Raw genomic sequence first — 14,323 nt, 5'->3', positions numbered from 1 at the left:
GGCAAGCCATCGATATTTGTGGCATTTCGAAGAGTTTATTGCGAATATGAAGTGCTTGGCATGTTTTGAAATCCATTTTTTTTAACATATTTTTTACAAAAAAAAAAAACTCGATTTAAAACATTTCTCTTTGAACAAATCGCCAGTACTAATCAACGAATCGGTATAAATGTATTTAATTCTTCGGAGAAATGAAAATAATAATCTTTCTAACCTAACCCTCTAGTCACATGCAAAATCTTTTTCATAGTCGAGTAGTCGTGTCATATTATTAAGACAATTGTGGCGTGTTGTAAGCTGACTGGTGTAAACATCATAAACTGCGTGAACGACTTGTTGAGTATATTCTTATAAAACAATAGTTTTGTAGTCAACGGCTTGTTGCTGGGCACGGTATGTAGGAACTTGTAATGTTCTTTGTCATGTTAGTCAGCAATGCAGTGTATTTTAATTGAGCCATATTTTTATATAATTTATTTTTGAGCCTTGCTCTCTTGTTACGAAGTCTCTCTTCGATCCATAAAAAGGTGAACTGGATAAAATGAAAAATTATGGGGCGATATCGTTAATAAATACTGATTACAAAATCGTAACGAAGAAACTAGCAAATAGTTTGAAATACCTTTTACGAAATATAATATATATATATATATAAATTGCATATTTGCCATTTTACAACCGACCGTTATAAATATATTCAATGGATGCATTAGCTTTAATATAATTTTGGTAATTTAGAATACTGAGCCACCACGTACTATTTTTGCCAGTCGGTTTTGGCGTGCTCGTTTCAAACTAATTTCATAAGAAGAGAAGGCTGAAGTATTAATTCCAGTGCACATGAATTCTCTCAGGATCGCAATATTAGTAGCATAAGATACTATTTACCTCTGGAAAGAGGAATTCTAATAACAATGATTAACGTATTGCGAACCATGTCGAGTCAATCAGTACATTTGTGATCATGACCATTCCAATATATTGTATTCGAAATTCAAGTAATTTGAAAATTGTGGTAAAGTGTACGAATTATATCAAGAAAGGCTAAAACATCATCAATTTACAACTCTATTCGAAGAATATAAACCAGCACGTAGACATATTTTTTTTATTCAGTTGGTGAACTTGGGGATAATACGGGACTTGGCATTCAGTTTCCGAGATGAATGTAGCGAGGAGTCTATGTTACGTCTGTTAATCGTGAAAGCTCATAAAATTATTAAGGTGCTCACCGCACATGAAGTTTGCGCATTTCTTCCATATGCAGTCAGAGCAAAGAGTGTGTGTTTGTAGAGGCAAATTTACTGAAAGCAAGGTTACGCGCATTACTCAAAAATATAGAACAATAATCTCTGAGCAAAGGTACAGGGGACAAATTAAGTTGAGAGAACTATACTGATACCTTAAATAATCATGGCGTAAAAATAAGAATTGTTATTCGTAGGACTGCAACACGAAATAAAAACTTCATTACAAAACTTAGATTTTGAAATGTTTGTTTGTTGAATACAAAATTTATCACGAATGTAAAATTCGAATTATTCGTTTGCTGAATATGAAAATATTTACAAAACTTCGAATTCTAAAACTTTGTTTACCGAATATGAGATATAATCTTCACAGCTATTTGCAAATTTACAAAATGTTTCGTTTCTGCTTTCGTTTCAGTCCTATACATCAGGGGTGCACGACACGGGGCACGCGTGCCAAATTTGGCACGCCATACGCTCAAATGTGGCACGCGAACGGTGTTGAAAAAAAAAAAATTATTTATGATATACATTAAAATATCACGTTTATATCAAAATCAGCAGTTTTCGGGACATTGATTGTTTCAATAAATAGATATCCGTTATTATGTATTATTATTGAAATTTGTTTGTTTTGCGGGAGGTAATTTACAATACCACAATTGTGCGTGGCACGCGACAAGAATATTTTGAAAAATTTGGCACGTATCCTCATTTGAGTTGTGCAACCCTGCTATACATCGTTCAAAAGAATATGAGACAGAATAACCATATGGTTTGCCTTGGAAGTGGTGGGAGTGACGGTGCCGTAGAAATTGTGTTCATCAGACAGTGGAAAAAAGTTACTAACCGAGTACGCTGTGAAAAATCAAATGAAGATAAACAAGAGATCTATGTTCAAATATGTGGGCACGTAGCGCCACATAGTGGCAAAATGTGATGACGTCATATCACACAAAGAAACGAATCCCATACAGCTCGGGTGGATTTGAAATATATAAACGTAATTGCTTTTTAGCGAAAAATTTAGTCTTTGAGCACAGACAATTTCAAAGCGATTGATCCAGTAATCAAAGAGAAAGACGATTTTTTCTGTTACAAAGAACAAGAACAACAACATAATAACAAAACGATCGTTATGTCCACTAACGTGTCCAATAATACAGAATGCAGCCATGCACAATGGATACGACGGCAAAATGAATGACAAGAAAAAGTAAACACTCAAGTTTGATATCAAGCCCTAACGGTCTAGATCAGTGTTCTTCAATTTTTTACAAATTTGTAAGAACTTTGTATACTTTTCAAATAACAAAGTTGATTTAAAACTTCAATAAACGTTAAGTTTTAAGCACAGATTTAAAAAAAATTAAAACTGCCATACTGCAATGTCACTATGAAATCTAATAGGCTACTGTCCGCAAGTTCTAAACGGTGTACATTAGACTGACGGCCCGAGCATCAACGGGAATACTGTTCAACGTAAATCAATCAAAAAAGAAGTCGGTGATTAAACAACAACTTTGATCTTTAAGTTTACCGCAGACAATACTTTCCACTAAAGTTACATTTGAATTACTCATTGTATTTGTAGATGTGATAACAACTAATTCATTTTATCATTTTCACCCATTTTTTCTGAATGTGTGATAATTATGATAGAAATACATTCGGTTATTATCGTTTGTTTGTGCAAAAATTTATTTCATCTCAAAAGTATTCTAAGATATTGGGAGAAAGTAAAAATCAACCACGAAGGGTTAATTCATACCTTAGAAAGGACATAATATGCACTATTTTTTACGGCGATGAACGAGATCCGTCAAAGATTTTAGGCTAGAGCGAAATGTTATCAGGAAAACATGTTTCTTCCTGGGCCCGAACCAATTTATGGGGACCGTTTGCAAACGCGATGACCACTACACTACGGAAAGACATCAGGGTCGGTTTCAAGCCGATTCGACGAACCACGGATGTATGCGTTTCCCATATGTAGAGGTCATCACGTTCGCCTAACACGCGAAAGATTGTTGTTAAGTCTCCCAAGAGTATTATTGTTCAATATAATATGACCCACCGGGGTATGCGTTTCTGTAGTGGAGTAGTCATCACGTTCGCATTACACGCAAACGATCCGCATCGTTTTAAAATTAGTATTTATCTAGTTAGTGTTAGGAATGATTTGAAAATTGGAATTTTTTCTTTCTTTTCAATCTTTTTTTTTTTAATTTTGAGCGGTAGCGAGGGTGTTTATTTTTTGCCCCTTCTTTAGGAAAGATCCGAAATTTTGGAACGAACGATTTCATGGCATTTAAAGTAAGATACAAAATGATAAGGGCGTCGTTTTCAACACTATTTTGCTCTATTCAAGAGCTATTCACTGATAATTAACCGTTTTGGGGCTTACTATCAATTAATACTCCAAATTAATAATCCGATTTGGAAAAAAGGCGCGTTATATAGCCTGGAGAACTCGGCGGTGAAGTAAGTCTATAAAGGGGATTTTAGCCTAACATTAGATTCAAATGGCTGCTTATATCTTGCCTTGTTCGCAGCGAAATCGGGCTAATAAGCATCCGTAATACGTCATATCAAAAAATAAATAAAAATTGGGTTGCCAAATTTTGAGCTGGCTACGCCCTTACCGATGTAAATAAAGAAGTCGATTATTACGGAAACATCAATTCTTATCGATACTTGGAAATATAAGATTGGGATTTCAAATTTGGGGATAAAAATGGAAAAAGTTCACACATTTATTTATTGTAGAAACTAAGCATAAACAACAGACAGGCTATAAAAGGGATGTTTTGTACAAAGCTTCAACCAACGCTTAAAATGAGAAAATTAGTAATTATCCAGTTAAGAATGCATATTGTGCCGAACATGACAATATTTATTCATTCCGAACCAACTGGATAATTATTAATTTTTTATTTAAAACATGGCAGGATTGTTTCTATCAAATCTTACATTTTGTGTACTAGTGGTGGAGGCTTTGTACAAAAGATCCAATGAGAGTTTCCATAAGATTTGAAAGCACGATCATGAATATTTTGCTAGCTCCGTAAAGTGAGATCTTTTGAACTACGTGAGAAGTGAAACGAAAAAATAGCTTACATACGTTGGTAGAGAAAAATATCAGTCTTCGACATATAAATGCGAAATGTATATTGTATTCCAGGCGGAGAAATTGTTTGCAATCGGTGCCTTTTTATTTATAAAATTGCATTCTTACCAATCCCGGGGATCGGTGAAGAATTTTAATCTGACGGGCACAGCAACAGAGCAACCCGTCTACCCTGAATACAATTTAAGTTGTTAACATGTCCGGACTTTTTTTTAGCAATAAAATTGCATTCTTACTAATTCCGGGGATCGGTGAAGAATCAGCCACAAGGCAAACCTACAATTTAATATTTATATGTTCTGACTTCTTCAATTCACTTATTTTTATACCCTGGTGACTCCCCTCTGTCTTATTTCTGCCACTGACCCCGACTGGATGCCGTCCTTGCAGGTTATAATTACCTGTGGTATCCGACTTCCTTCTTGTGTGTTGCCGGCGCTCTGTCTGATTTGTGCCACTGACCCCGTCCTGCCAACTTCAGTTCAGTAACTTCAGTTACTGGCTTCTTGATTTCCTTATAGTGTTTTGGGGTACTCACTCTGCTTTCTGCCGCTGACCCGAACCTTCCACTTTTGGATTTTCTCCGATTTGAGGACGCTAGACCTTCAACCTAGCAACCTTGAACCACACTGAGGTAGTTCACTAGGTACCGGTAAAATTTCAAACTACAGTTGTGACTTATATCGTTTGGTATTTCGATCCACGTTGAGACTGAAGGCAGCAATTTTTATTTTTACAGTACATCAGGATTAAAGCTCAACCGATATATTGGCCCGTTATTGGGTGTTTGCCAATATATCATATCGGCAGTAAACGGCCGATATTTATATCGGCTATATATAACAGTTAAAAAACCTTAAAATGTTCGTAAAAATCGTTTTATTTACTGTTGGTTGTAATTATTTCTAATGGATAATAAATTATGTGGTTTATTGTTTTTTATAATTAAATTACACATAAGGGGGCACCAAAGTCTTCAGCGCTTAGGGCACCAAAGGGGGCCTTAGGGCCCCTGAACCTTGTTCGTGACTACCTGCCTGTGTTTTGGACACTTGGTGACCCTGGCTTGCTCTACATGGTCTACAACTTCCTTTGTGTGTTTCGGCCACTATGTCTGCGTTCTGCCACTGTCCACCACACTACTTGAACTCTGACTTCCTTCCTGTGTCATGCCCATTCTGTTTGCTTTCGGCCACTAACCCTATCACACTAACACCTACCTGGATTCGAACCGATAGACTTACGCTCACACCAAGTCGCTACGGCTCTGACGAGGACACCACCGTCAAAATATCACTTATCATCTTCTATCTATGGTATCTGGTTCATGCTGACCAGATGGCAGGCATGTCATCTGCACTATTTTTCATTTCACTGGTCCTATATTTTAAACTTGGCACTCACTATACCTATTTTTTCTAATAGATAGAAGCTAAACGAATAAAAAATTCTCTTTATTTCATTGCACAATATATTCCGTTTAACAATTTTCTGATTTATAATAGATCCAGAATAACATGATATCAATGAAAGGCTTTGTCAGACAAACAGCAGGACACAGCCTAGAGCAGTTTACGTGAATATGAAAAAATAAGTAAATAACACATCAAATTTAAAACATACAATAACACAAAAAAATTATCATTCAATATAAATCATGGGCATCTCATTTGTATACAATAGTGTCATGAAGACAACATGGCAACTACAGAGTATACTTGTAGTTGTAATATAATACCACCAATTGATTTAATGTAAATTCTAAATTAATATGTTTGCTCTTATTATTAACATAGAGGTTAGCTAAACTGTGAGTATTGACAAAGCTTGGCAAATGCTAACCCATTGTGGCACAACTCATGGCATTGAAATTTAGTGTACGTTCTAACTGTGTGGTGACTTTGGTGACAGTTCAAAGAAGAAAACAAAATGTTGACATGAAAGCATGATTGTTTTTAGAAAAAAAAAAATAATAAAGCTGGGAACTTAAACGCATACAATGCTCACCTTCAGTCGAGAAATGAATTAAAAATCACACAAGCAGGAAAATGAATGGAACTTGGGAAAGAATAAAAACTTGAGAATAAAAAAAGAATGCGTATGACTATTGTGGCAGGAAAATGTCATCATGTCAACAGAATAAAAAAATACACTTAATTCCTAAAATGTTTAACATTGTGCAAAAACTTTTTCTGCTTGAAATTATTAACATTTATGCTGGATAATTAAATGTGTACACAATAATACAGTTTCTAACCATCAAGAAAAAAAACAATAAAAAAAATGATTGCTTGAATCTAATTACATGACATATAAGCTCCAAATAGTAATAACATGGTATAGAAAGTAGCATAAAACATTATTTAACATGTCAAAGAAACATAATATTCCTATCAACACTGGTTTTCAAGATTTAAATCATCATCAAATATACAGAAATCCAAACTATGAAAAGCTCGCATTGTTTCAAAATTGATAAGCCGATTCCATAAACATTTCAGAATATAAAGAAAACCTTGCATTTCTATTTAAAAAAAAACTGAAATGGTAATAATTTCTAAACATAATAAGATATATAGGGGTGACAGAGATCTGGAGTAATATGTTATCTGGCAAAACATGGCATAAATTCTGTAAAACATGAGACTGATAGTTGGATAGCAGCTTTAACATCGAGACACATTGTTATAACAATTCATCTAGTTAATGAATTATCTTCTTTTTTTACAAGTCAAGTTGCTCCGGAGTAGCATCTCTAATGAGCTGCATAACTCTAAGATTGTTAATCATTGGCTTCAGTTCGTCTGTCATGCGATTGTAATTTCGTTCGAGTTCTCGTTGATATTCTTTTTGATCAGGACCAATCAACTGCTTGTTTTTCTTGAGTGCGACTGAACAAGCATAAAGAAACTTCCTAAATGCAAGCCTGAGTCGGTTATAGGGCACCCACATTTTGGAATCCTCTGGTATGCTGGTTAAGAATGTTTGAGCTACTTCCATCGGTCCTTGATTCACAGTGGTCAACAATGAACCTTGAAGATTTACCTGTAAAATACAAAGAGCTCATGAGAATCAGGGAAACTTGCAGTATTGAACAGTTTAGAATTGAACATTTTACATGCTCAAAAATGAACAATTCCACAACAAGTAGCTCGAATTGAAGTCATAATTTTTTATCAAAAAGGTTAACGAGTGACAAGACATATTTTTTATCATTTGTTCAAGATATTTAATATAAGATAGATTGATTATTACTTGGAATTCAATTAATTAATGTAATGACCTAAGTCTAATATTCTTCTCTAATTTATTTTGATAAATATCTCATCCTTAGTTTAGCACAGGAAGAATCTGCAACAATATAGTAATTAATGTAATCATGGCATTAATTCTGTTGATTAATTAGATTTGAATGAAACCAGCATGATTAAATTTAACAACCACAATTCCCTATTGTAACACTTCAGTATCAACGAATCACATATTTGCGTTACCTGCAACATCCTGACGTCAGTTTCCTGTTGCTCAGCAGCGAGTAGTAATTGTGTGGTTTTTCTTTGTACATCTTCACATGCTGTCTCTAGTGGAGTTAATACAGTCTCCCATTTTTTCACAACGCTCAGTCTTGTCCGCACATATGGAAATGTTTGAGACACTTGCAAAAATACTTTCCTTTTATATTGATCTTTAATAGACCCATGTGCTTTGCCATCCAGAGTGTATGGTGTAGCATAAACGAATGTGTTGATATTAAAATTCCTTTCAAAATATGTCGTTCTTCTGCTCTCCTCCCATTTGTGAAAGAAGGGATCAACATATGTGATTTGTATATATGCTTTACTTGGGTCTAATTTAGAAGTTTCCACCTGATTTGAATCTTTCAAAACTTCCACATTGCTTGGTCCAAAGCATTGGCCATAAAATGTCTCCAATCTATAAGATATTTCTGGCAGCTTTGTGATTGACGGCTCTTTATAAATGAACTGTTCTCCATTAAGATCGCCAAATAACGAACCATAAAATCCTACGCGAAAGTATGTCCCAAACATTCGTTTTCCAACTTGGCTGCTGATTTTTGTAAAACAGTTACTCAATTTTGTGTGTATATCTGACAACTTTTTATATTCGTGGAACTCTTCATAAACAGGGATTAGCAGCTTGTAAAGCTTGTTTGTAACTTCATACAATCCTGCTAGATCAAATGCATATGCTGCTTGCTCTAGCAGCCCAACAAGACCAAGTGTCGAAAAGTATTTTTCAGTGCAGACTTCATCTTCATGGGGTGATACAACATCATCGGAAACAGCACTTTCTTCCAGAATATTAATTGAAATATGTTGAAAATCGACACAGCCAATTGGCAAATACGATGTTTCTTCTATCATGCCAATGTATTCAGCAACAAGGGCAGCACTGTGTAGAATACACATGCCAGATTCAGCATGATTTTTTCTCTCAGAATGCTGCTTCGCCATGTTCTGTAACCATGTCATCCGTAAATCTGGACTATTTTGATATCCCTTAGCAATTCTATACATCAAATCTATTAACATCTCAGGATCCTCTTTATGTTCTTTCATCTTGACTGTATCTGATAAAATCATGTGGAAATTGAAAATCATGTCTTGAACTTGCTCAGGGAAAGATGTTGATTTCATGTCCTTGTCCGTTTTTGCATAAGTTAAAACAGTTTGTAGAGATCGTCGGAGGTATTCTTCATCAAAATTTTCAAGGGCTGACATTCCTACCAGTGAAGAGAGTGACGTGGTGATTTGCATCTTGACACGAGCAAATGAATTACCAATCGAAAAATTATGGCGCATTAGAAGATATAGAGAGGCAGCAGCTTGTGATCGAATAGAAGAAACACTGCTACTACACCTCTGCAATAAGCAAAGACAAAGGTCTGGTAATTGTTCCACCTCTTCTTCAAATACAAGTTCAGGAAACTTTGCAACAATTGATCTCTGTGTGGCAAATATGTTATCATATACTTTTGTACTCTGGTTCGTACCAACGCAGTGCAATAGAGTACGCAGGCATGATGAAAGTATGGCCGGCACACTTCCCATTTCCGATGCAGTTTCTAATATCATTTCAAGAGTATCAAGAACGATTAAAGTGGATTCAGCAGCAAAATTTGCATTCGCAACAGCATTATCTTCACTATTTTTATCGCCTAATCCTTTATCCTGTTTCCACTCAGTGCGGTCCTTGTGCCATCTAAGTCCTCGTTCAAAATCTCTAGGCATTGAAGTCGATCCACCTTTTTCATTGCGACGCCGCATCAACATTTCACGTCTTGCTGAAGCTGCACCCCCAAGAATAGCATCTTCAAGTCGAGACATCTTGTCTTTTTTCCTAGAAACTGAAGAACGAGACGAATCACTGCGAGTTAATCGAGAAGATCTGGGTACTTTATATTCAAAACAAGATATTGATAAATATAACAGATCCAGGAGACTGTTTGTATGCAATGTAGATAGTCCTGAAAACAGATGCCTGATGGTCTGTTTTGATATGTTTTTAATAAGCCAAGAAACACAAAGAAGTAAGTTTCTTGTGCATTCTGCACTCAGTATTCCAGAATTCAAAGGTACATGTTGAGACGTAGTCCTAGAAAGAACCATTGGTGAAGCAGTTGCAATTGCATTTGCCACACTTTGACTGATAATACCAGGATCTCCGGAATCCCCTGATGCATCTGAGCTAAACTGGTACAAATATGGCAAAGCCTTGATTGCAATCAACATCAAAGGCATGTACAATGCTGCTATTTTCTCTTTCACCACTGGGTTTTCCTTAAGCCTGGGATCCATATCATGACTGATCATCAAATTTCTCAAAGTAGTCACAGCATAAAGTTGTGAACCAGTGACTGATGCTGTTTCAATCATATCAATTGTAGTTTGAATATCGGACAGAATGATTCCAGCAAGGTAATGTCGCTGAATAAATGCATCAGATAACTCGTATTGTGAGCTGATATGGGTTGTTCCACTTGAAATTATAGATGATGTTGTAGAAGCGACACTTGGAGTGGGAGAAGATGGACTGGGAGCCATTGCAAAAGGCAAATTCAATGTAATATAATGCTCATGACTTGCAACAACCCGTATCAAAGTAAGGCGAAGGTTCAACAGAGAAGCTGGACTTTGCAAACTGTAGATTCTCATGCCCATTTGCTGAGCGTAAGTTTGAAGCAAGCTGAATACAAAGCCTCTATCCATTATTGATAGCAAATCATTGAAAAAAAATGCAAGGCTCAAATTGAGCCTTTCTGCGAAATCATAATCCTTACTATAGCTATTGATTATCTCCGTTGTGACCATGTGAATAAGTCTGGTTAAATCATCCACATATCTTGCTGGAAATCTCATAGAACGAGTCATTTCAAATCCATCTGTAAGCTTCAAATTTTGGACCATTGATTTTGTCATCAAATCAAAAAAAAACCAAGGATGCTTGAAAGATTTTTCTCTGATATGTGCTGTGGATACAACCCAAAGCAATGCCAGTTCTTCATGAAATACTTTGCGAGTTATAGAGCGCACACCCGTGCTTTCAAGATTTTTAGTAGTTGATGGTTGTTCCATAAGAGATGCACGAGAGCTGGAGAATCTTAAAAATCGAGCAGGATCATCTGGAGGTGGCTCATCTGGTGTTGCCGGTGGAGTTGTGAGATCTGGATTACTGCTGCTTAAATGAAATGTTGCAGGACTCATTGCAGGGCGTGTTCTCTGTACTGGACGAGTCATAGTGGCATAATGACTGCCACCTAATGCTCCCAATGTTTCAGTACCTTCAGATTCTGTTTGAGACAGCAAAGTATTGGGATTGAAAACATAACTGGCATAAGAATGAAGCAAATTGCTTTGGCCATGTTCATTCACATCAAATTCCAGTGATTGATGAAGTCTGACTGATAGCAAAGCTAAAGACTCGAAACATGTTGTTCCAAGGTTTATGACGTGGCCATTGATGACGGGAGGCCTGACCAGTAACTGAACAAACTTATTCAAGATAACATGAAGGAAGTGAACGAGCGGTTCAAGTTTAGCATCCTTAGCAACATCCCGCATGCAATTCGCCAAGCGCTTTTCAACATCCTCTGTTCTACCGATTGCACCTTTGTCTATGACATTGCAAACAGTGAAAAAACTATCCAAATGGCGATCCATGGTATGAACTGTAGAAATGCATTTCACAGATAGACTGAACACTGGTTTTCGTCCATCTACCCATTTGACTCCTGGGATGTTAGACTCTGGTGAAAGAAGAGTATAATTGGAAGGTAACTTGTCCATTGACACTGGCAATGACAAATCTCCAACATGAAGGTGACCATTATGAAGTAATGGCATCCAAGTGTGGCCAACAATTGTCTCAATGGGTGTGAGATCCTGCTTTTTCTGACAACTGATGTGATAAAAAGTAAACAGAAGGTGATGTTTTTCTGTTATTTTTGCAGGGAGTTTAATTTTGATTTCTTCATAATAATCCGGATTTTTGATGTGATAAGTAATGGCAGTATATGCTTCAGTGGTAAAGTCTGCACAGTTGGACTTTCCAAAAATTGCTGGCAATACGCTGTTAGCTTCTTCCCCACACAGTAGTTGAACCTTCACAGCAATATTTCGAACATGACCTTGTCTATTAGTGAAGTTAACATTTAGTGGGTATACATACATAAGATTGCAGTATGTCAGATTGGGAACATAAACCTCTTTTGGAGAAAACTCCTTAATTTCTCTACTGGGACGACCTCGTTGATCAGGGTATGGTTTTAATCTGTGCAAGTCTGGGGTGATACAGTATGGAAAATTTGGTGGGCAAGGAGATACATCTAACTTAAGTAAAGCTGGAATCAGCTTCAATTTTTTTAGCATACTTGAAGGCCTTTTCAAATCAACCAGGAACTTGAACAAATCTTCATCTTTCAGTTTATCACTTTCTTGTTTAAACACACTTGAAACGGTCAAAGTAACTGGTTTGAAAGTTGTGAGCATTTGCTGTTGCGTTTCTGACAAATCTTGCTGTCCAGAAACTGTGTGTTTCAGTGATCTTTTCTGCATATTAGAGTCAAGAGATCCACTAGATTTTCCTTCTTCTGCGTTTTGGCCAGAAAATGCACTCGAAGTTGTTTCTTGCATCGGTTTCAAGTTTGTCGCACTACCCACAATGTTCATAAGATGTATTGCAGTCCACGCAAAAGGCATTCTGTATTTTCCCAAACGTTCGCAAAACCATTTTGATGATTGCTTCGCCTTTTCACGCACTTTATCAGTTGCATCTTTCATATACGGCTCCGCACAGTTCACAATCTCTCCCTGTTGCAAAACTTTTTCAAGACGAATAACAATAAAAACATCCTTGGATGGGCTGGTCAATGAAAATATTGCTGATCGAGCCAATGTAGGGATGGACGGTGGTACGCCATCATTCTTGATCAATTTGTTCATTGCTTCAGAATTTAGATCGAAGTAAAAATTCTCCGAAATCTTTTTCTTGTATTTGGTGTCATATAATGCAACACAAGCAAATATAGGCTCAATCTCCACATCCATTTCAAGATTGAGGCATTTTACAAGCAAACGATATCCTAAATGCTCCTCTGGTGCTGGGGGTACATGTCGTTTTTCAATAGGGAAATCACTGTCATCTCCTGGGCCACCTACTGCTGATTGTTGAATTGATGTGGTTGATTGTGTAGGTGGGTGATACAAAGCAAAAAGACTAGGCAACCGGTCTTTGTTTCTTCTTTCACGATTTAAACTATCTACTTCTTCTTGTGGATTGCCTTCCAAAACAGACTCTAACATTGGATCGGACTGAGAATTTTTCATATCTTGATTACTTGACCAACTACCTCTTGCTCCCCCTTCTGGATCTGCTCCAGGAGATACTTCATTCGTCTCTTCCACAAATTCACCTTCATATAATTGCTTTGGTAATGCCTTGATGCTTACAGAAGATTTTTCTTCATTATATGCTAGAGTACCTGAACCAAGGTGTGCATACTTACGAGTATAAACAGACCAATCGTCAGTAAATGAATTGAAACAATTAATAACATGAGAGTCAACATTTTCCTCTTCTAGTTTGACAGAGTTTACAGTACGGCATTCTCTTTGTACTTCCTTAACTTCTACATCATCAATAGGAAACTCTGATAAGTTTCTTATTAATTCAGGTGCATCTGCAGTAGTATCTTGCTGGCCTACAATCTGGCGTTCAAAATCACTGATTTCCACAGTGTCATACCACATAGTTGGCATAGAAATCGCATTGGTACTGTCAGATAACGAACCAACAGAAGATGCAGGTTCAAAAAACTGAGAAACAATTTGCTTTCGATCATCTTTGAGCAGTCTTCCTGCATGGTGCCTGGGTTGGAACACAAGTTCAGTGTTCTCCACCCACGATTTCGGTCTGCGATCCCCGGCTTGCATTTTTTGCTAATACAGTAATAAATAACAATGTAAAGATCATATATTTTCTAGCATCATTATAGTTCTGTGATAAAGAGAGTATGAAGTCAATTTATATTAAATTTACTTCGATACTCCTTTTTTGTCAGCTCTGTTTTATTTTAAACATCAATACTAGTACTAAATTCCCCAGTCTTGAAAGTTAAAATGTATGCAATGTATTACGTATAAGAGTTTAAATGATATTAATTAGTCTGCTTTGTTATCAAAGAAACGCATCAAAAATCTATATCTCATTCTGTCATTCACACTACAGGAAGTTTGGATTTTTACCTTTCAAAATAGGTATAATATTCGAGAAAGGCAATATTTTGATACATTAGAGTCAATCTATAACTCTGTAACTGTATAATGCCTGAATGTGAAAACATCTGCTTTCGATTTTATCGTTTAAATATATATAGCTTCTCTCGTTTTGCATGTGTATGTATGTGTACATGAATGTGAATTTA

General features: G+C 36.3%; 1 protein-coding gene across 1 annotated transcript; it reads right to left on the bottom strand.

The window, feature by feature from the left end:
• Window positions 1-5,816: 5,816 nt before the first annotated feature.
• Window positions 5,817-13,917, bottom strand: LOC120343550 (dedicator of cytokinesis protein 7-like). Its single transcript, XM_039412757.2, has 2 exons — window positions 7,875-13,917; window positions 5,817-7,425 (listed from the first exon to the last, which is right to left on the bottom strand). The coding sequence occupies exons 1-2, from the start codon at window positions 13,830-13,832 to the stop codon at window positions 7,105-7,107; spliced, it is 6,279 nt and encodes a 2,092-aa protein (XP_039268691.2). The 5' UTR covers window positions 13,833-13,917; the 3' UTR covers window positions 5,817-7,104.
• Window positions 13,918-14,323: the final 406 nt, after the last annotated feature.

This window comes from Styela clava, chromosome 3 (assembly GCF_964204865.1).
Source record: "Styela clava chromosome 3, kaStyClav1.hap1.2, whole genome shotgun sequence".
Taxonomy (NCBI): Eukaryota; Metazoa; Chordata; class Ascidiacea; order Stolidobranchia; family Styelidae; genus Styela; species Styela clava.
This window is presented reverse-complemented; position numbering and strand designations above follow the sequence as displayed.

What these genes read in the sequence shown, in the direction of transcription:
- LOC120343550 (XM_039412757.2), bottom strand. Translation starts at nt 13,832, where the DNA reads ATGCAAGCCGGGGATCGCAGACCGAAATCGTGGGTGGAGAACACTGAA. An exon ending in CTGACGTCAGGATGTTGCAG is followed by an intron (nt 7,426 to 7,874) that starts GTAACGCAAATA and finishes TGTATTTTACAG; the next exon opens with GTAAATCTTCAAGGTTCATT.